This window comes from Sinohyriopsis cumingii, chromosome 11, assembly GCF_028554795.1.
Source record: "Sinohyriopsis cumingii isolate HCF-2022 chromosome 11, ASM2855479v2, whole genome shotgun sequence".
Taxonomy (NCBI): Eukaryota; Metazoa; Mollusca; class Bivalvia; order Unionida; family Unionidae; genus Sinohyriopsis; species Sinohyriopsis cumingii.
In genome coordinates, this window is record NC_142971.1 from 31,311,918 (window position 1) to 31,336,701 (window position 24,784).

General features: G+C 35.1%; 1 protein-coding gene across 2 annotated transcripts in view; it reads left to right on the forward strand.

Moving 5' to 3' along the window:
• The window catches only part of LOC149787853 (nischarin-like), a 121,896-nt gene that overhangs the window by 60,235 nt on the left and 36,877 nt on the right, over window positions 1–24,784 (forward strand). Inside the window, exons 10-14 of one of the 2 annotated variants that reach the window (XM_089974076.1) lie at window positions 2,880–3,075; window positions 5,535–5,593; window positions 15,758–15,886; window positions 18,074–18,169; window positions 19,680–19,767. In XM_089974076.1, the coding sequence (XP_089830202.1) occupies window positions 2,880–3,075; window positions 5,535–5,593; window positions 15,758–15,886; window positions 18,074–18,169; window positions 19,680–19,767 (568 nt within the window). Of the gene's footprint in view, window positions 1–2,879; window positions 3,076–5,534; window positions 5,594–15,757; window positions 15,887–18,073; window positions 18,170–19,679; window positions 19,776–24,784 lie in introns of both variants that reach the window. The other variant, XM_089974075.1, reaches the window with a different exon arrangement.

Genomic DNA, 24,784 nt, shown 5'->3' on the forward strand with positions numbered 1-24,784 from the left:
GAAAGACTTCTTTCAGTATCTAGTGGTCCTAAACAAAAATGTTGCCAATATGATGTCCAATATAGACATTGTGGTGGCCATCTTGTTTTCCTCCTGTGTGGGATTTTCATCAAAGGATTTATTATGTCTATTTTATTTTGGCCAATCGAGTGGCAGTCCCTTTAAGAGGCTCTTGTTATATTCCCCCAGTAATAAGGTGGAGCATATTATATTTTGATGTTGTCCCTCTGTCCATCCATCTATCTCCGTCTATCTATTACAAAGTTCTGCAAAGTAACTTGAGTTGTCCACCATCAACAGTCATCAGTCTGTGGAAACTTGGGGTAAGAAAAAGCCTATCAATTTTGGACTGAAATACTCAAAAGAGGTTACCATAAATGAGAAAAGAAGCACAGGTTCAACAGAACAACCTGAGTTCACCATCTAAAGATACCAAACTTTGCTGATAGCTTGCATTTGAATAAAGGAAGAATTCTGTTGATTTGATTGTCCAGAGATCATAGGTCACGGTCACAGTGACTGGGGAAAAAAATGATTTTGAGCAATAATTCAGCTTATTAAACATCTAGTTACCAAACTTAAGTCAATTACTTGCATGTGGGGTAAGGAAGAACCCTATTGATTTTAGGTTCAAAAGTTCAACTGTCAAGGTCTCTGTGACTGAAAGATAAAAGTGGTTTCTGCACAATAACTCAAGTTCACCATCTACAGTTACCAAACTTTGCGGATAGTATACTCAAAGGGTAAGAAAGAACTCTATAAATTTTGGTTTCAGAAGGTCAGAATGCCAGAGTCACTGTGACGGAATGAGGGAAAATGGTTTTCAACACAATTAACTCCACTTCTCCACTATCTTAAGTTTCCAAACTGAAGGTTTGCACATGATGTAAGGAAGAAGCCAATCAATTTCAGTCTCAGAATGTTATGGTCACTGTGACCGAAAGAAGAAACTGCAATTGTTGTGTGTGTTGGGAGGAACTGTATTAAATTTAGAATTAAAAGGGCAAGGTCACTTTGACTGTGTTTCTTGTCCCCAGTCCCATGTAATTAATTGATTCTATTAGCATAGGAGGACCAAGATTGAACAATAAATTGAAAATCAACTGCCCTGCTTATCCTGGTAGCCCCCCAATAGCCCAACAGTTGTTGTTCTCTGACCTACTCAACCAGCTGTTAGAAAACAGCTGCATATGCCACACTGAGCATTTTATTGAATTTATTTTAACATTATAGTATGTTTCAGTAAGGAGAAAAATATTGGAAATCATTCTGATTCATTTATATAGTAAGGCCAGTGTTAGAGGGACCCCATTTTTGCAAAATGTTTTCTTCTTTCTTCATTAGGATGGCCACAGACTTGTGTCATATCTTTATCTCAGATTATTATTATTATTGTTGTTGTTGTTGTTATTGTTATTATTATTATTCACATCATTATTATTATTCACATCATCATTATTATTATAATTATTATTATTATTATTATTATGGCCTAACTGTAAGCCCCTCAAGCTAGTCTTGTGGCCGCACATCCATCATCCATACTTCACCAATGCTTGTGACACTTTGTATTCAATTCAAATCAGACTTCAAATATGGGTTTGTATCAGCATTAGCCATGTGTGTTAACTCATTTGGTTTTTGTCATTTTCACCTGAAATGCACGTAGGAAAGACATTTATGGGGCTATTTCTGAATACATCGTAATACATCGGCTTTCAACAGATTTTCCATGAGACTAATGCCTAGTTATATTAGAAACATCATTTTCCATTGATTATTTTGCTTGTGCATGAGCAGAAGGGTAAAAGTTGGAGGTTTCTTTTTTGCTTAATGGACCCATCATTTTCATTTGGAGACCACAAATGCTCACCTTATCCTAGTTTTTGCGCCTTAGATCTGTAGCCAAAAGGTCTAAAATCTGGACACAAAATCGCATTCTGACCATGAGCGAATTTTGTGGGGGAAAAAAACGGTCCAAAAAATTAGGATTTTCCCTCTATTTTGTAGTGCAACTAGAACTTCCAGATTATTTGGTATCATTTTAGAGCTATATCTGTCTGCTTTTTTGTAATACCACCCACGTTGGTGTATTTTAAATGACCTTGATGCTGCAGAGCTCGGAAATAGGGTACCACATCATCACGCCTACAGACGGGATTGGGGTCGAATCAATTAAGGTGGTGATCTTAAATGTGATTGGCAGAGCTTGTTATTCTTCTGAAAACCATATTTCTTACCTGATTTTTATCCGGCTTGCAATATGGGTTTATATCATAAAGATTTTGGATGGATTTGATAATGACATTTTATGCACATCAGTTTAGAACTGGAACTGTTACTGTCTAAGTGATTCATGGCCCAGGTTACAAAAATCAAGCTACAGTGGCACAAAATATTTAATTGATATTTTTGAATTCATGGAAGTTGTGTACAGGCATATAGTCAAGCAGATTAACAGAGTCTACTGTTGTACAAGTATTTTCCTTTGCAGTGGTGTTTATGAACAAAGTACATTAGTATGCATGATTAAGATATTTTTGACAAAATTCAAACAATTCTTTGATCTTTCAGAATTATCTCCTCTTTGTTTAGAGATAAAATTACGTTTTTAATCTGTTATTTATGTAATTAGGGTTGTTCCATTTAAGCATAAATAGTACCTAGCAAAGGCAGTTTTAAAAAAATTATATACTAGTGTACTCTGCTCATTCTTAACTTTATATGAAATTATACAAAATTCGAAATTGCTTCTATGGGGGACAACTTCATATTGAAATTACCTTCACTTGGTCAAAATAATATTTTACTGAAATAACTCTTAGTTTTTCATGTTTTATATATTGTGTGTGATTTTTTTCATTTCATTTCAATTCAAGCAATTAATGCCCAGAATAGAGCAGCTCAGTTTAAGTCACAATCAGATAGACTGTATCCAGCATTTACAGTGGCTGAGTGGGATGACATCTCTAGATCTCTCTTATAACCAGATTGTGTCCCAGGATGCGCTTCATACCAAGCTAGGGAATCTCAAAACCCTCAACTTAGCAGGAAACAAGCTGGACTCATTAAAGGGTAAACATGCACCTGTTGACTCATTTAAGCTTTATTTTGTGTTGATCACACATTTTGGTTGTTCTAGAAAAAAAAATGGTGGGGTCAGAAGTTACTATTTATAGTTCTATATGGTGGTTGGGGGAAAGGATATCCAGACTTTTCTGAGTGTTTTATGTTGACCAGAAAGATTTACTGATGTCTTCTGATTCCTTAGCAAAATGATAGCAAATTGTGCATCATATATATTTGACTATGAGTTGAGCCCAACTGCAAACAACATAGATCCTGATTTTCTGTCACATAATGCACCAGCTAATAAGGGTTTGTGTTGTTTGTTGAACTGATTACTCCTGGCATTGTGTGATGCCAGATCTGGGTCTGTGTAGTTTGTATTTATTCTTGACCTAAATGGTAACTTGTTCCCAGCATAAAGTACCATTGTTTGGTACTAGTTGTAAAAATTACTGTCAGTAGATTCAGAATATTTAAACCTGTATAAATCTGCTGGTAATAAGCCTTATTTGTAAATAGGACACCTAATTATTCATTTAACAATGTTTTATGTTGATTTAGTGAACAAAACTATATCCCTACTTTATGGCAAATGAGATGCATGCTCTTGGAAAATGAAAATTCCATAAATATTATTTTGTCAAGAATGTTTTTCACATTCAAGTTAAACGATCAGGAGATAATGACTGAATCTGACTTTGCCACTGTATTTGAAATGCCATAAATTTAATCAAATCAATATGCTATTACTTCTGGTCATCTTCTATTTCAAGCATGGCAGCCCAAGGGCTGCATCTAGCTCACAACTGGTTTTATGTGGTTAAATTTACATCATTCTGCATGGCTTTAAATAAAGTTATCTGGTTGGTGCCATGGAGTAAGTTGCACATGCCATTTCTAATCATTTTAATGAATTTAAACTTCATTAGTAGGCATTTTTATATTTTAAATTTATGCTTTGACCTAAAACTAATTGAAAAAGAAAATGTATGTTTGTTAAGCAATATATCAAAGTCTGCATAGTTATTGGAACAATCTAATTTCTTTCATCAAATAATCTTCATTACAACATCTACATTTATTCTAATATTGCCTATCATACCTAACCACTCCAGTTGCCTAGTGGTTAGAGCATCCGCCTTGGATGAGGGAGGTCATGGGTTCGATCCCCAGCCGAGTCATACCAAATATTTACAAAAATGGTACTAACAGCTGCCTCTCTTGGTGCTCAGCATTAAGAGGTTAGTGTTATGACTAGTTGGCCTGTGGTGAGACATCATGCTACATATCTATGGCATGATGCCCCAGTGCTAGACATCACTATAAACTGCCACACTGAAGACATCATAGCGATACATCACCATAAACTGCGACACTGAAGACATCATAGCGATATGATTGAAAATTGTTAAAGCTATGTTAAAAATCCAAATCACACCCACCCACGCATCATACCTGTTATGCAAGAGAACACTTCATGCTAAAAGGGAACTTTTCCTGCTCTACCTTCTTCATACAAACTCTTCTTTCTGCATTTACATAAATTGTACAAATGTAGCAGTATATTATTATTATTATTATTATTATTATTATTATTATTATTATTATTATTATCCTGGTATGTAATACTAAAAAGATGTAAATGTTGATGTATGGTTTTAATTATTATTATTAAGGTGGTTCGGTTGCACACTGCATAGAAATATTTCTATTCCACCAGTTCAACTTCTAGTGACTTCAGTATATAATTCATAGTGCTTTTTTAAATCAGAAAAATTTGGTGTTAATTCTTTTGCAGTAGTGTTAAGTTGAAGCTTTTTTTCCCCATAGATTGGCTGGAATATTTATATTTGTCAAAATTACACAATTTTAGGCTATGTCTTTTAAAATTAGTTTATTATTGTTGAAAATTCATACCATACGAATTAAAGTTAAAATTTACTCGATTCCTGCAGATGTAATACTACTGAAGTATTCACTCTCTTAACAGATTTGTTCCTTCTGGTGTTGAACTATTTTCCTTGCATGACAAATTATTGCCAGCAATATTGGCTTCATTCAGTTTAGGATGACATCACATCAAGGTGTTTCAGGGTAAACAGAATGTCATTGTGTCATTTGGTTCTGTTTAAACCAATTGTCAAGAAATAGTTTTCCATGAATTCATATAAAATTGTGTATTTATATCAAATAGAACCATGTAGTTTGTATTTTTTTAGCATAATGTCATAAAAAATAAATTCAGAATTCATATGAATTTGCATTATTATCAATATAGTTACTATGGGAAGGTTACTACATTATAGAAAGGGAGAAAATTCCTACATGATGCTAAATGAATCAGTTAACCCAGTATAACAGCTGATATGGATCAAATTACCTGACATTATAGCTCTGTATGAATATGTCCATGTGCTCTGTGATGAATAATTAATTCATTTATTATTCTTTTGTTCTTTTTTTAGGTTTCTCCAAGTTGTTTTCTCTTGAAATGCTAGATTTAAGCCATAATCAAATTTCTCAGGTATGTTAACTTGTATTATGTTGCTGATACATGAATGGCATGAAAATAACACATCAAAGTTTTAGAATGCAAGATGTTTAAATTTGAAAAAATCTTTTAAAATATTATAAAAATGATACATCTTGGGGCTTAAAATCAATGATTTCTCTAACAGACAAAAAAAGCATAAAATAAAAATATTGTTTGAGAAAATGTTCAGCTGCAGGGTAGAATAAACTGTGTGGTGTTGTAATTAATGATCACAGTATTGGAACCTGCACACTTTATTGCTTGTAGATATGTTTGACTTTTTGCCAATTTAAATGACAAGCTGAAGGGGGGGAAAATAATGAAAGTTCTTGCAAAATTTAAAAAAAATAAGGTAAAATCTATCACACAGTGTACTGATATAAGACAAAATCAGATACAGAGATTACATACAAAAGGACAGACAAAAGGGTCAAATACTTTGAAATATATATTCTTTTAAATACTTGTGCATTTTTCAAACATTGATTTTGCTCCAAAAACATATTTCTTGTGAAAACCACATTTAAATTCATACCTTTATTTGCAGAGATTTATTTATAACATTTAGTAACATTACAATCATTAATTAGTAACATTACAATCATTAATTAGTAACATTACAATCAATAATTAGTAACATTACCATCATTAATTAGTAACATTACAATCAATAATTAGTAACATTACCATCATTAATTAGTAACATTACAATCATTAATTAGTAACATTACAATCAATAATTAGTAACATTACCATCATTAATTAGTAACATTACAATCATTAATTAGTAACATTACAATCATTAATTAGTAACATTACAGTCATTAATTAGTAACATTACAATCATTAATTAGTAACATTACCATCATTAATTAGTAACATTACAATCATTAATTAGTAACATTACAATCATTAATTAGTAACATTACCATCATTAATTAGTAACATTACAATCATTAATTAGTAACATTACAATCATTAATTAGTAGCATTACAATCATTAATTAGTAACATTACAATCAATAATTAGTAACATTACCATCATTAATTAGTAACATTACAATCATTAATTAGTAACATTACCATCATTAATTAGTAACATTACAATCATTAATTAGTAACATTACCATCATTAATTAGTAACATTATAATCATTAATTAGTAACATTACAATCAATAATTAGTAACATTACCATCATTAATTACTTGAAATCAAGTTTGATATGTTGGTGAAATAGAGTTTGACTGATGCTAGTATTACAATGCTAAAGTGTCTGATATATTTGCCATTTGATTATTATCACACATATTTCACATTATTTTATTAAATTTCATACATTCACTGCCATTATTCTAAAAAGAGATTGATATTTACATTTTCTGTTTTTAGTAAAAATCAGTTTTTAGCAAACAATGGAATCATCAGAAAATTCATGAAATAAAAGATATGTCAGCTACAAAATTCCACCCCCACCCCCATTCTGATGCAGCTGATGGAATCAAATTTCTTATTTGCCAGGGGTAGTAGGCCAGATGAGCGTATAGGATAACACTGCTTCCCCTAAATGGATAATCATATCTACATAGGAGTTTCATGAAAAGACTTGTTATGCTTTCTAGTTGATCCTAAATGAAAATGGAACAGATATTGACTACCTACATGGCTACCACTGCAGTTATTTTATCACTACAACTGAAAGAAAAGTCATATTGACAAGGGTTTTCACAAGAGGGTTGGTCTTAAATGAAGATCTTACTGATCTTACCCCATTAGTAGGCATCTTGAAAGTTCTCATTACTATTCATTATAGATGAATGATCCGATTGACTTGGCATTTTCACTAGAAGACTTCCTATCTTGTGATATACCGTATTTACCGCATATGTTGGGACACGATAAAATAATTATTTTTTCCCCTGTCCCAGAACTTACGGTGAAACATTTTTTCACTTTGGTCATATGTCCCAAGACTTAAGAAATGAAATAAAATTGTATTGCATTTGTGCTTCCCCCCACCCCCACCCCACTGCACGTTGCAATACAATAGATAAATAAAACGTTAAAATGATAATAAAAAGAAAGAAACTAACCTGTGTTGTTATCATTTATTCCTTTTCTCAACATGAGCATTTAAGAACAAAATATTTCCACGAAATCCGTAAGCGTAGGATTCCATACAGTATCGTGTATCAATTATGTCCGATACCACACACTACGTTGTTCACATGAACACTGAGAAGCAGTTGTGTGTGGTTGTGCTCCAGAGTTTGAACATGTTATCCGACTGAAAACTGGAGCCAACAAAATCGCAAACAAGATGGAAATAGTCAACCGATATCTTGAAGACGCTATTCACGCATGACACGGTGTTGGGTGCAAAATAATCAAGATTGAATTATATCCAGGTCTACTGTATGACAGTATGTCGCAAATAAAAATAATCATTTGAAAACACATTCACTTAAGTGTAATCGACAATCTTTTCACCAGCTTGAGTTACAGAATTATCCTTACTATTTACCCGCAGACGTCAATGATACTTTGTATTAATTGTAACCACAGATGCCAAACACATAGAACATAGAAGCCCTGGTGGTGAATAAACACGACTGGCAAGCAATCTGTTAACTCCTTCTTTGAACCTACCGACAGGACATCAAAGACAAAAGGTGATTTTTATTACAAAGCAAGTCGATCTCAGAAGCCGACTTTGGTTACTTTTTTTTTTTTGGGTAAAGGATATCAATACAAAGGTTATTTTATTGCAAAGCAAGCCGACATCGGAAGCTGACTGGATTTTGTGAAGTGAGCCGATATATATATATATATATATATATATATTTTGGTTTAATATACAAAGACGGCCAAGATATGGAAGCAAACTTGGGTTCCTTTTCAATTATATTCACAGTAATTTTGAAAAAAATTGAAACAATCGAACAAATTTTGACACAATATAGTGCTTTGTGCACAGATGTCGATGAATTCGCAAACGAGAGGGAAATAATCAACCGATATATTAAAGACAACTGCCATTCATGCATGGCACGGTGTTAGGTTCAAAATAGCCAATAATAATTGTTATCCAGGTCTACTGTATGACAGTATCTCGCAAAAAAAAATCATTATTTAAAAACACATTCACTTGAGTGCAAGTGAAAATCTTTTCGCCGGCGCGGGTAACAAAAGTATCATTACTATTTATCCGCAGACATCAGTGCACCTTTGTAATAATTACTACAAAAAATGACAAGCACATAGAAGCCCTGGTGGTAAATAAACACAGCTGGCAACCAACAGTAAACTTCTTCTTTGAACTTACCGACAGGACATCAAAGACAAAGGTTATTTTTATCACAAAGCAAGCCGACTTTGGAAGCCGACTTTAGACTCGGAAACCGAATTTTTTTAAAAGGATATCAGTACAAAGATTATTTTATTGCAAAACAAGCTGACCTCAGAAGCCGACTTGGATTCTTTTACGTGTGCCGATTTTTTTATATTTTAGCTTCGAATAAACAAAGACGGCCGAGATATGGAAGCTAACTTGTTGTTGTTGTTGTTGTTGTTGTTGTAGGGTTTAACGCCATTTTTCAGCACAAGATAGGCCATATATGGCGGCCAGTATAACTGGTGGAGGAAGAACCCTGGAAAACCCAGGAAAGAACCACCGACCCACGAGAAGCTACTGGCAGGCTTTCCCACGTACCCACGGAAGCTAACTTGTGTTTCTTTCACCAGTATTCACGACATTTTTTAAAATAAAGTGAAACAATGGAACAGTTTTTAAAGTTTACAATATAATGCTTTGTGCGCGAACATCGATGACCCAGCATCATCCAGAAGATTTGGATCCAAATAAAATCGCGTGATGAATAGAAATAGATCATTTCGCCAACAATATGATCATTAACATGGATAAAACTCTAGTGTACTTTGGTCGCATTCCTGGATGGACTGACTATAAGATGGGCGTCAAAAGTGTGAGAATTAGCAAGACTTGTGCAGATTTGAAAATATCTGACGTTTTCCTTGCAGTTTCCGGTTCAGGTGGTGTGTTGTCTCTAACATTTTTTCACGGTATGAGAAAGCTAAATATATATTCATGTACCAAAAGAATAGATCGCACGTGTGCAGGAGAAGGGTTGTGTTGATGAGATGCTGCTGCAGTGGATTGAAGAGTTTTATGTCAAGTATACAGTTTTATATTTTTTAAAATAAAATTTCAGTTGTAGTGCAATTTCCGACATGTAATTTTCGAATGATTTAAATGGTGTCCCACAACTTACAACTCGAAAAAAATGATGTGTCCCAGAACATACAGTGCACAAAAAAATTACTTTTAAAATTAATTTATGGTGTCCCAACAAAAACGGTGTCCCAACATATACGGTAAATACGGTATAGTAAATCCTAACTATAAATGGCACTGATCTGACATCCAATATAGCCACCTTGCTTGCCATCTTAAAAATCTTATAGATATTCTAATTGGATGAAAGGGCATAGCAACATGGGGTTTTCACCAGAAGACTTCCTATGATGTTTGGTTGGTCATAAACGAAATGATTTGAGGCCTATAACAAAATGGGATTTTCACTAATTAAAAGAATTCTTATGATATATAGTTTGTCTTCAATGAATAAAGTGCAGATCTTACAAACAAAACGACTGCCATGATGGCCATCCTGAAATTATTGTTATAACTCCTACTTCTGAATGGATGGTTATATTGATGTATGGTTTTACACCTTGAGTCTAATAAATGATGTCTAGTTGGTCCCGATTGAAAATGGTGCCAATACGACATCCAGTATGGCTGACACATTGTTCAGTAGGAAACTCTTAATAGAATTCAAGACTATCAAAACGGGTTTTAGCACTTGACAGTTAAAAAAGAAATTTTCCTGTCTTGGATTCTTGGAAATATTTTTTGCGTGTTTGAGTGTCTGTCCTTTCAAGGAATTTTAAAATTTTGTTTGCAAGAGTAAAAGTTGATAGTTCAGTTTATTTATTTCAAAAGTTTTGCATCTAGTCCATAAAGTTAATATTTCTTTGGTATTTGAAAATAAAGCACGGGAGGAAAAGAATCACAGAACACTAAAATGAGAAAGGATGGATATCCAGCACTTTCCTGGTTCTTTTGTTGACATCACGTAATTGTTGACTTGACGAAAAGTATGCATAAAAGTATGAATATTTCACATGATGGTCACCTGTACTGCACACATTTCTAATTCAAGGCAGTTATATTCAAAGAAAGCTTTTATTTACATGGTATGTTTATTTCCCAGTACCTTAGATCAATTCATGTAAAAATTTCAGTAACTTATTGTGTGACAGCTGTTGTAAGAATGCCTAGCTAGTTTATACTTCGAATACATGCTCCAATCACATTATGTTAGGAATATCAACCTGCTACCCCACAAATCCAGCCCTACTAAATGATGATAATGGTCTTTTTCTTATTTTTTATTTCAATAGACAAAGGGCAAGAACTCTTGCCCATTATCCCCCCTTGTCCCACTGTCCAATTTTATCCTCTGACAATCCAAGCCATTTTTGTGTTCTGATTGACTCATCCATTGTTTCTTTTGGATTTATTATGTGGATTATTCATTCTGCTGCAGGTTGTGTATATTCTTTTTGCTACTTCTGCCAAATTTGAGTGATTTTGCTATCTTTAGGGACTTTGTTCTTTTAAGACCACATCACACCACACTATCATTGACCTCTGCAGGGTCATTATGAGATAGCATGACTTTGACATTTTCCCTTGCTCCATTTACAAAAAAGTTGGTTTTAGCAGGTTTTTAACATGCTGTGTTGCTAATTTATGCTTTGTTATTCCCTTCTATAGTTTCATTAGAACGGTTAACTAAATACCTGAAATACGCTGTTCAGAGTATGGTCTATAAGTTTTGAATGCAACACTGACTTTTTTATTACTTCAATAGTAATAGGGAACATATTTATATTAGTGTTAGTAACTTAATGATTTACTAATTTATGCTGCTTTCTTTTGTCTTGTTTCAGCCAAATGCCATTTAAATGCCATTTATGCAGCTTCAGAGCATTGAAGTCTACCATGACTCTTGTTTTGTTTATACTAAGTATACACCGTCTGTGACATGTAGCATCTGTAATACATGATCAGAGGAATCTATGCTTTGTTTTCTTGAGAAATGTTTACTAAATGCATGCAATACATGTTCAGAGTCATAGACCATTCAGCACTGAAGGGTAGGAAAGATGGAATAAATCAAGGAAGACAATCAGTGGTTCATTATTTCTGATACCAACTCTTTGGCGAGTATTCCCCAATTTTAGGCAGCCCAGTGAGCCTAAGTCCCCATGCAAGTCTGAGTATGGCCTTTCGAGGCTGTAAGTCAGGGTACATTGGGCTCGTATTGGATCAATTGGATCCACCTCCTTATACCACTGTGTACAGTTACCAGTCGTCCAGCCATCATTGACTGTCCAGCATGGGGGACCTTTTGAGGTGATGGCCCAGTTAACTCTGACTCATTGGGGCAGTTTTCCTTAATTGTAGACAGCCCAGTGGGTGTAAGTCCCCTTGCATGTCCGAACATAGTCATTGGGCCTATAAGTATAGACACATGAGATTTGTACCGGATCCATTGGATGTAATGCATAATGAAACTGCAATATCATAGGTCATCCAGCCATTCCAACATGGGGACCTTTTCCTTTGAATCGGTCTAACCAACTATGATTTACGGGGATCTTAGTGACAGATCCTTCTAACTGTACCGTCAGCAACATGTCCTATCCATGACAGATTTCAGTGAGAAATCTGTCCAGCCAGGCCTTTGGAGCATAGGTTACTGGTTACATCCTCTAGACCACCAACTTCCAGGCCAATCATTCACTGCACAAACCAGTTGTGCCAGACTTCCATATGTTCACTGCTTGGCCACAAAGGAGAGTTAGTGTCTTTTTCATAGGGATGGAATTGAATCTTTATATCACCTGGTATGTCTTCACCAGAGCTGCAAGTAGACTTAGTTTGAGCCTCAACACACAATGAATGTGACAGTACTCCATCAAATCCACCATCCTTCACATTTTACTCAGATCCTACAGTGGAATGGATTGAAGTTCAGCTATCAAGCTACCATCAAAAACATTTATAGGGTGTTGGGTACTTCAGAATGCCCTCCACCCATTATTGCTATTATTAAAATTTGGTAGATCTCGATAAGGAGGAAGAGACAGATTTAAAGTGACAGACAGCTTCAGTACTGATCTCCTGGCACTTGACAAGAATATAGTAGCTGTTCATATGTCCGCTTCTTTGTATTATAGGACAGACAAATGTGCTCCATGCCCATCAAAGCTGGTTTGGGATGTTGTTGAATCTTCTTTGTTGGATTTGACCTCATTAGCACCTTTCAGACTCAACAGAGACACCCATCAATAGCCACAATTGGGAGGTGACAGCCAGAATTGGTAGGGTAATTGACCAGAGCTGCTTACCATACCATAGCCAATACTTTGACTGGTTCATCCTCTTTACTTCTGACATCTCCGTTACGGATCACTGCCATCTCACCTCTGTCTGCGTAGGTTCGAGTTTCGGATTCGTCCAATGTGGGTATGTGAGAAAGCTTGCCACCATTATTACTGGCCGCCATGTATAGCCTATCATGTGCTGAAAAATGGCGTTAAACCTTACAACAACAACTGACATATGTGTCACATGTCTGCAACCCATGTCTCTCAAAACCTTGTCATGCCCTCCCTTTCCAGACAACCATGTTTGGGTCACCATTGATTTCAAGGAAGAATAGAGGCAAGAAGCTCAGGGACTGCCCTACCACCTCGCCGCTCAATCTACATGGGCGTTTGGAAACATTCAGCCCGTGCCAGTGTGAAGGAACGTTAAGCGGCCTCAGGAAAGGGAATTTTCTCAGTCATGTGCTCCAGTATTGACCCCTAGGAAGCAGTTGTACAGAGGCAGTAGGAAACCCAATATCGAGCTCACTTGATCTCCCTATTCCCTGAGGGTGGGGGTGATCCAGGTCATTCAGAGACATATCAGGTTTCATTCATCAACAATCCCCTCTCCTCTCCCCTCTTCAAAGATGCCCCATTAGACCGGGAGAAGGATTCCTTTCTACAACAGGAAATACGGTCGCTCATCAGAAAGAAAACAAACAAAGGTGGTGGTGTTTGTGCAAAGACCACAGTCCCCAGGGGTTTATTCAAGGCTGTCTTTTTTGGAAAACAGACAGCAAGTTAAGACCCATCATCAGCTGTTGCCAACCTTCCCTACCATCATTGACACATGGGAGCTAGGGGAAGAGCCTCTACACATCAACTTCCCAGAAATGAAGGTTGTCATCAAATTCTTTTACTTCTGAAAAGATTAGTTCTAAAAATAATTCAGAAGTTACAGGGTCAGAATGGCAAGATGATTCTGATAGCCCCTCTTAAAATGGAAGAAGTCCTGGGTCACTGATCTACTAGTTCTAGTGATAGATATGCCCAGGCAAAAAGATTCTCGCCAACCCAAATTTTCTCCGGCAACCACAGTTATGGATGGTCATTCCCTGCCTGGGCCATTCTCTTTTTCTGCATGCTCAGCTGTTATCAGGACAACCTTGTGAGATAAACATTTCAGACCATCAGTTTTGAGAGAGCAAGAAGGCCCTCCACTCTGAAGGTTTATGAGGGGAAAGTGGTATGTTTTCAGTGACTATTTTTCTTTGGCAGTTTGAGGAGAAACAGTTGGTCTGATATCTATCAGAAGCTACTGCTCCATGATATTGAACACATTCTGAGTCACCTTACGAAGATTGCTGCTCAGAAGCTTCAAGCCATCTGTGTGATCCTCATGTTTGAATGCAATGTTTCGATGAGATATAATAGAAGCTGCTGGCTGGTATGCAGTCAACCTTCTCAAGCCTCCATCTCAGAGATTTAGCATCGTAGAGTCAAACCTTGAATCTGGTAGGTCCAGTGGCAGCAGCTCAGATGACCACCAGACCCAACTGGATCAATCAAGACAGCCTGTTAGGTTCGCTGGATTTGCCAGTGAAATTTTATAGGAAGATTTCAATATTTTATCTTCTTAGCCATATGTTAGGGTCACAGGTCAAGTTATTCAAGGCTGTGTTCCTTATGTAATTAAGAGAACGGGTTAATGTTCACGTGGGGAATCCAGTTGTTCTTCCCTAGAAGGATACCAGAGGTAGAGGTCGGATGTTCATCAACCACTCCTACTATTGTTTATTCTCCAAACATAATGTGGTTTGGGAAAATATTTTGAAGGAGAGATAAAAATTTTAAGTAAATTATTTTTGTCCAAGAATATTAAGCTAATCACATTACTTAAAAACCCTCCCAACCACCCCATCATGTGAACATCCTTATTAGTAACTCGCTCAGCTAAAAGCTAGCGACACCTAGTGGTGCCAACAGGAGGTAATGGACAAGAGTTATTGCCCTTTGTCTATTGAAATAGACAGAAAAAGTTTATTTTTATTTTAGTAGGTTTATCAGGCTAATATTCCTAACATAACATAATTAGGTAAGTATTCTCAGAGAATTGCTTTCCAAGGTCATCCAGTGACATGTTTCCCAAGGTAACAATAACCAGAGTTTCTGGCACCTGTAGCAACACTGACCAGAGGGTGGATTCTGTCCTATTTTAAATTGGCTTTCTGTCGAAGATGTTGTCACTTTCTGAAATAAGTTGTAAGTGTTCACAGTCTGAGACACTGATATCAATTCAAAACAAAATTGTGCTGCAAGTTTTAGTTGGACATTTCATTTGAAATTCATGGTATCATGAAAACAGAATGTGTTAAATGAGGAAGTGATTAAAGTTACACTTATACTCCCTGGTGTCCGGATAATTTGACTGGGTGGAACATCATGCTACATGTCTGCAGCATGATGCCCCAGTGCTAGACATCAGTATAAACTGCCACACTGCAGACATCGTAGCGATGTGACAATGTTTTTTAAAGCTACATTAAAAACTCTAAATCACACACACACACACTCTCCCTGTTATGGGATGTTAGAATTACTCTAGTCTTTCAGCTTTGTTGAAAGGAACAAAATGTTCGCACCTTTAAGATTTACATTAATGAAAGGTTTTCAGGATATTCTTTACATTTCAGGTTGAAGAGGTGCAATCTGTTTGTTCTCTTCCATGCCTGGAGAATCTCCTGCTAATTGGTAACCCAGTAACAATTGTTCTAGATTACCGTACAAGGACACTAGCCATGTTTGGAGACAGGGTCAATGAGGTACATTCTTTTTCACTAGTTAATACCTTGTACTCCTGTACAGTCAAACCTGATGTCCAGTTGGTCCAAAATGAAAACAGTGATGATATGGCCACCACAGTGGCCTTGTTGAAAATCTTGTTATCGTTGATTGTCCTGAATGAAAAGTAGTGTTCTAATGGGGTTTTCACCAAATGACTATTATGATGTCTAGTTGGTCATAAGTGAAAATGGTATTGATCTAATGTTAAATATGGCCACCACAGCATCCATCTTGAAAATCTTGTTACTACCACTCCTCCTCCTGAATGGATGGTCATATTGACATAGGGTTTTTTGCTGAAAGGCTTATTATGATGTCCAGTGTGTCATAAATGATGCTGATATGACCACACAGTGGCCATCTTTATAATCTTGTTATTGCTGATTGTTGTGAATGAAAGTAACATTTCCATGATGTTTTCACCTGAGGACTTACTATGGTGTCAAAAATATGGCGTCATTCTGATGTCCAATGTGACTGCAACAGTGACCATCTCAAAAAAATCTTGTTATCGTTACTCTATCTGAATGAAAGGTAATATTGGAGTTTTCACCAGAAACATCTTATGCTGTCCTGTACCCAGGGAAGGCAGTTTTTGAAAAATATATGCCAGGGTACTTTGATGTGACAGTTCATATTAAAATGATTAGAAATTTTAAATTGCATCTATGGGTGAGTACCCCACTTTAAAAGTGCCTTCCTTGGGTCCCATGTATTTTTTTCATGGAATATCCCTCAAGGAACATATTTAGGTAACTTCTGCTCCTGTTTTATTAACATTTTTAACTAAAAGAAATATTTTTGTTGTCTGGTTTTCATAAAATGTGCTTTGAGTCATGTGGTATGCAACCTCTTGATATAGTACCATTTATCATTTGTAAGTAGAAGATTTGGATATCTGATTTCTGTCTCCTAATATTATGCTCAGATAATGAAAGCAGTAAAAATGCCTGCAGATATGACTCTTGTGAACAAGCTGGCAAAACCCACAAAAACCAAGACAGAGGGTCAAACAAAAAGGGAAACTTCAAATGAAGAACTGGATTCAGGTATGGCTATACCAAAGAAGAAAAACATCACACCGACAAGAAGTCTGGACTTTGTAAACACTGATGATTTTAATGCTTGAATATGGTTGGAGGAATCAAATAGGAGAGTTTTAAAAGAATTCAAGTTTTTTATCTTTTTTTTTCACGCAAATCACACATTCATTGGACTTTGTAAATAATACCTTATTTTATTATGATGTTGGCCTATATTATGATAATGCCATTGAGTCACTTTTCCAAAAGAAGCAGACCAACCTAGCTCATGGTTAGCTCTTAAGATCATAGAACAGGAGAATTTGTGGAATGGCCTGTTGTCTGTCATCCATCATCCAAAATTGGTAATTTATCGGTCATATTAGCACAAAGTTACTATTGCTACTCCTAAATTCCTTTGAGGATTGTCATGAAACTACATGCATACATTCACCCCAAGGTCTAGCTGGTCCTGAACAAAATGATGCTGCTCATTCAACAGGTATGGCCACCATGACAGCCATCTTGAAAATCTTGTTATCGCTACTATTTCTGAATGGATGGTCATATCAACATATTTTTACTTAAAACTTATTATGTCTTGACAGTCTGTCATCAATTACGGCTGCCATAATGAATACATTGAAAGCCATGTCAATAATTTTCCTATATGAATGGTCATATCAACATGGTGTTTCCACCAAAAGTCATCTAATGGTGTCCAGTTTGTCCTAATGAAAATGTTGCCTATCTTACATCCAGTATGCCAATGTGGATATGTGAGAAAGCTTGCCAGTAGTTTCTCGTGGGTCGGTGGTTCTTTCCGGTGTTTTCCCGGGTTCTTCCTCCACCATTAATACTGGCCGCCATGTATAGCCTATCGTGTGCTGAAAAATGGCGTTAAACCCCACAACAACAACAACAACATCCAGTATGACTGCCACAGTGGCTAATTTGAAAATCTTGTTCAAGAATATCTGAAATGATTTAAACACTTAGCACTTGAAAGAAAGAAACAATGGTCTTATCTTGAATTCTTGGAAATTCTTTTCAGCCAATAGAATGTCAATTCCTTGTTTCTCAAACCTGGTTGAAACCCTGTAAATTAGCTACTTTTTCTATATAAGAATTATCTCCCTTCAGGTGACCCTGGATAAGGAGAAGGCATCTCAGAAAGAACTGGACACTGTGGCTGTTTTGCAGGCTATACAGAAATCCAAGGACAGAAGCTCAAGAAAGGTATTGCAGGCTCATTTCAAACAATAAAATGAAAGTAAATTGGTCATAGAGTCTGGAAAAATTTATGATTAAAATTTGAATCTTTCATCAGTGTGTTTTATAATTCCATGCACAAATGTAGCAGATTCATATGATTTTAATAATTAACAAAATGAGTATATGATAAAAAGGTTCCTACGTTTGTATGGGAAAATATGAACTCATTTATTTGGACTAATAATACACTCCCAAAGGTTGTATTACTCAGAAAAAAAAACTGATTCATATTTTCCCATACAAATGCAGTAACATAATTCCTACTTTAATATCAGTCTGTGGAATCACTCTTAGCTGTGTTCAGATATAATTTGAGTGGAATCATTTATTTAAATTGTTCATTGGAATTATCACGTGCTCTTTGACTTTTTGGATGCAAACACTATTTTAGTAGTATTGTGAATTCATTTGAAAACATTTTGGATTATATCATTGTTTTACATCAAGTCTGTTGGTACATCAACCTATTAAAGACTATTGGTACATCAGCACATTCAGTGTTGGAATTCATTTGAAACACTATATATCTTTGGACTTGTGATAGAAGATTTAGGATTATTCGGGATTTAATTTACAATATTGTAAGTTCCTTTTTGAATTCTCACTTTTTATTCCTGGGAAATAAATTGTTTGTTGAATTTTGTAAAACCTATTAGTTTTGTGTTTATATATATATATATATATATATATATATATATATATATATATATATATATATATATATATATAAGGATATAAGGCAAGATTGTTAATTTAGTCTCTGGGTATGTACGGGTGCATCATAAAAATTCATATTTTTGAATTCCATCCAGATACTGTGCCTAAAAGAATGAGTGCTGGTCATTCATCTGCTATGGTAGCATGACTTTAAAGATGGTAGTTCTGAAGTAATGCAGAAAGAAATCATTGTAAATTGAACATGACCAAAATGAAGTGTTACTCAATTTCCTAAGTCAAGGTCACATTTCCTGTGCTGTGGGATAGTCTCTTAATATTTAAATTCTAAATGACTTACAACAAAATTATAAACAGTGCAGTCTTATGTATTTACTAATCTATACATTGTTCTTTTAGAATAAAATGAAAACTGTTTTTAAAACAATTTTGTATTGTTGCGGATATTTACTGCAGTGAATATGATGTGGCCTTGCCCTTGGAAATGTAACCTTTGTTACCCGATGTGGCACATGAGCATTATATTTATACTATTTTGTTATCCTATATGGCACAGAACTATCACATTTATACCATTTTGTTACCATATGGCATGTGAATAGAACATTTTATACCATTTTGTTACCCTGTCTGGCACAGAGTACATTTACACCATTTTGTTACCCTATCTGGCTCACGAGTAGGACAGTTATTCCATTTTACCATTTAGTTTCAGGATAGGTTTTATTTTTATGGAACCATTCACTTTTCATTGAAAGAGTTTGTCTTCTCAAGGGGAGACCACTGTAATGTTTTTCAGGTGGCAAGAGATGTTCAGATGTCTGAGAGTTATGTATCAGAAGGCAGCAGCATATCGATTATTTCTGCCACATCACAGTCTACTTCAGGTAATCAAGTATGTATCTCCCTTCCTTCCTAACACTGCACACTCTTTCCCACACACATAAGTGCTAACACATAATACTCTAGACTCCTTTTTGAGGTTCTTGCATGCGAGCTTGTTCCATGTTAAATCAATGAAATGATTAATGTTAACTTAAGTAATTGTGGCTGTAGACATGGTTCTCACGTTAGTTTTGGACCTTTTAGACTTACAGTGTGTGCATTTAATTTCATTGTGAAGAGTTTGAGAGTCCTGTTGCCTGTAAAGTTATATTGCTGGCTGCAATATAATAGGCCTTTATGAATGAAACCAATACAAGTTTCAAAATAAGAATATACTTGTATTTAACGAGTCTATCTTAGTCTTTACATACTTTCAGGTATTATGTTCTAAATAACCTCAAACCTCAGTTGAAAAACCACCTTTATTAAATAGCTACCTGTCCCCAGTTGAACCTTGCCATAATAGAAATGCTTCTTAGATTATGCAGCTACCTGTAATAAGTAGCCACTGTAGCCCCCAACATATTGCTATAAATATGAAAATGTATCTACTGCAGGCCCACCAACATATTGCTATAAATATTACAATACATCTACTGCAGCCACCAACATATTGCTGTAAATATTACAATGTATCTACTATAGCCCCCCAACATATTGCTATAAATATTACAATACATCTACTGCAGCCCCCAACATAGTGCTGTAAATATTACAATGTACCCATGGCAGCCCCAGTATAGTTCTGTAAATACTACAATATAGCTACTGCAGCCACCATCATAATGCTGTAAATCTTAAGACATAAACATTTCATCCCCCTCAACATCCTCCAACATATTGCTGTAAATATTATAATGTATTACATATAAAAGGCAGATATCAGGGGTTGAAAAGTTTTCAAGTCCAAGGTGCCAGATGCTAATACTTACGGAACTCACTCATATTCAAGAACTCTGCTTCACATGGGAGTACAGTATCATTTTACCATAGAAATTGTTATGGTGATTTTAGAGGAGAAATAGCTCAAGAAGTTGACATAGTAAAAATCAGTGCATATGGTTTGTTACTTTTTGATCAAAATGAAACTGCTAACAGTTCTTCCTGCCATAATATACAATTTGACTACAAAGTTAAAGTGTAAATTCTAAGGACTGCTCCTAATGTCATATCCAGTTAAACTAAGGCATGTTTGCAATAGTGACTGACAAAATCACAAATGCTAATTAGTTGGGTCAAGATGATGCTTCATGTCAATTAAAATATCAAATTTAGTCATTCAAAATATCCAGGTTTGTCTAGTTTCTATCAGAGAGTACTGTGCCGAGTTACTGCCAACTGCTGGTGTAATATATTTTATTTTTGAAGCTGAGTTAACAACAAAAGGAACTCAGTTTCTGACAGAGCAAACTTGCAGAAATATATAATTTAGCATTGTGTCCATGATTTGTTAGTTTGAAAAGAAAAATAACTAAAAGAAAAGGAGAATTATTAAATAAAACACCGGTAGCTAATGAGTGAAGACCAAAACTAAATGAGAGCAAGATCCAGAATGGGAAATTTTCATAGCACAGCCCTTTAATGGTCGACCAAAATATTTGAACATGTTGGTATTTTTATGGTTCTATGCTTATGGCCATAAAACAGACTACCTTATTTGCTGGCCTATAAGTCGATACAATGGCAAATTTTCCATCCTTCATCCTTATATAAGCTGATGCTGAGCAAAAGAAGAGGCCAGATCAATACCTCGGATTGTGTTTTTCACTTCATTCCACACAGCATCGCAAACTTTATCCTACCTGTAACTCGGTAACCTTTCCAGTGAGGATCATTAAATGTAACTAAAAGTACCTAATTTATTTCACAAGAAGTATTTTAAATGTATTATGTACTTTTAGCTATATATAATAACGCTGACCCAAAAATGTATTGAGTTACAGATAGGATAAAACTTGTGATGCTGTGTGGAATTAAATTATAATAACTTCCGGTTTCATAAATATTAAAAGTATCACTGTATGCTATTTCAGACTACCAGCAATAGTGAAATTGCATCATTAACACATTAACCCCTGGAGCTTTTTGTCATTTTTGCCTAAAAATCGAGTAGGAAACACATTTTGAAAGCTATTTCTGAATAGACTCGAAAACACCAAATCTAGGTCATCTTTCAATAAAATACTGCCTAGTGGTGTTAGAAACATCGATTTTCGTTGGCTATTTGACTCGTGCATGAACAGAAGGGTAAAAGTTGGATTTTTTTTAAATTTTTTTTTTTTGCTAAACAGAGCCATTATTTTTGTATGGAGACCACTCTTTATTCCAAATGCCCATCTTATCCTACTTTTTGCAAAGGCTCATCTGTCTGTTTGCAGTTCATACCAGTTTGTCTTAGATCTGAGACCAAAAAGTCTAAAATCCGAACACAAAATCAGATTCCGACCACAAGCATATTTTGGGTAAAAAAAAGTCGGGTCCAAAAAATGAGGTTTTTCTATCTGTATTTTGCAGTGCAACTAGATATTCCAGATTATTTGGTATCATTGTAGAGCTACATCTGTCTACCTTTCTATAGTACCACCCACTGTAGTGTATCATGCATGACCATGACGCTAAAGAGCTCAGCAGTAGGCTAATACCTCCTGCCCTGTAAAGTCGTCACTAGGGGTTAATGTGTTAATACTAAAATGCATTTTCGGGGAAGGGGGGAGATACAGAGTGAAGATTGCATATGTATTACATCGCGTTTTTCTTTCTGCACCTTGTGATCAAAATCAAATGTGGTCTGATATATGAGAGAGAGAAAGAGAGAATGTTCAGCTTTTTGTGAATTATTTTGTTCTTTTTAAAAAAATACTTATTGCCCCCTGTGTTGCTGAAGGTTTTATCAAGGAGAGAAAACATTAATAAATGAAACTGTAAATGTGAAATATGAAAATACATACCATACTCCTTCAGGGTTTAAATATTCACAATAGTTATATCCATATAGTCTCCATTAGGTTAATTCCTAAGAATGACCATTTTGCATACTGTCTAATTTTTTTGGCAAGTATAATGACCTCTCCATTCCCAACAAAATTTGTTTAAAGTGCATGTACTCTTCCTGTACTTAGGCAGCAACTGTTTTTGATCTTTGCTAATGCTAGATGTACTTAAAATTGCTGTTGGTTCCATCGGCAAGTTAAAAAATGTCACTGGCTGAGAAATTTACAATAGTAACCACCTGGCATTTCCTTTAACTACATGGTTCTGTATTCATAATATCCATGGGTAGCCTCAATTCCCTATTTGTAGTCTCAATTCCCTATTTGTAGCCTCGCTAATCTGATCTGGTCTGCATAATCTTGACCTCAAATAGGTGTTATCTTGGAATGACTGAATACGGCCATAGCATATTTATTTAGCATGTAAATACCACTACAAAGCCATGTGATTCTTGTAATGATGGAAGTGGAAACACAAATGAGAAGGAATCGCTTAACTAGTGGTAATAATTGATAATGGAATATTGTACTGCACTTGTGCACAAGTAAAATAGGTCATCAGGTAAGGGAACAATACAGAATTACAATCGTGAAGACATCTGTCTGTCTGTCTGCGTGTGTGTCTCTCATTGGGGCATATGGATTATTTGATCATTAGGTGCATGAAGAAAATTGTGATGGAATATGTTTTGTCATGGTTATTCTTCTTCTAACTTGTAAATTCTAACACAAATATATGTAATTTAATTTAAACAGAGTATATTACAAACAATGTACATTACTGGTGCATGCTGCTTTAGTGCAATTACATCTGATCCATGTTAATTTTTAATACTGACAATCATGTAATTGTTTAAAATACTCACTGTGGGATCCTTTATTTGTTCATGTATGATCTCTTTCCCCAAAATGAAATATTTTTACACATTATTTTCATATTCTTGGAGAATTATTTTCCATACGAGAAATATGATAAAGCTATTCAGATGACATAATCCATATATAAGTCGATGCAGAGTATAAGACGAAGCTAAGATTTTCTGGTCAAAAAGTATTGTTCTTATAGGCCGGCAAATACGGTAATTAGGATATTTCTTCATTAATACATTTCCTATAACTGCCCAGTCTTCAAACTGGCATATCCAAACCATCAAGCTTGCTTATTTCCCAGTCAGGTTGTCCTCAGCTAGATATAATGTAGGTGCAGCCAGAGGACATGGAATATTTTTAGCCTTAGTATACTAGTCACTTGGCCTTTCCTTCACAAAACAGGGCATTATTGTACAAGTCTTTGGATATCTATTGTATGATTTGCATGATTAGGCGAAACAAATCGACACTTAAAAACAGTTTGACTTTGGTTGCCGTTACTGTGAATATATAAATTGCATCAGAAAGAGCAACAGTGGTAATAACTTGAAAATATGTACAACTCATTAGTAATAAAAATTTAACATTTTAAAAATGCAGAGTACTTACTAATGATAGTACAAGTTTTAGGCAAATATTTATGTCAGTCCTAAGATTCAGATTGATACATGTAAGCTACCTTAATTATTTCAGTCTCAGTACCTATTTTAAATAGAATTTAAGTTGACTTATGTTTTTTTAAAAATAATTAATGTTGAAATAAAATAAAACACAATTACTTGGTTTGTAATGGCATTCTATTATTGCTATTGTTTTGTCAAATTTAGTTTATGCTTGAAATACATAGTTTTGGTTGCATTCACTGCTGGGTTTAGGTCACCTTTAAAATTGGTTGATAAATTGCTTTCTATCAGATTTATACCCTCTTAGTCCTTTGGTACCATTCAGCATGCATTGTATAAGAGGCTTCTTGTCTGTAGCATAAAAAAACAATCTCATTGTAAAATGTGCATATTTTCAATTAAATTTATGAATGTATTTTCAGTATAAAGTACAAGCATTTTTTTATCCAAACACAAGAGTGAAAAAATTGCACTTTCTGGAAAACAGAGAGAACATGTCCTTAACAATTCTCTCTCTTTGTCAGAGCTAATATAAT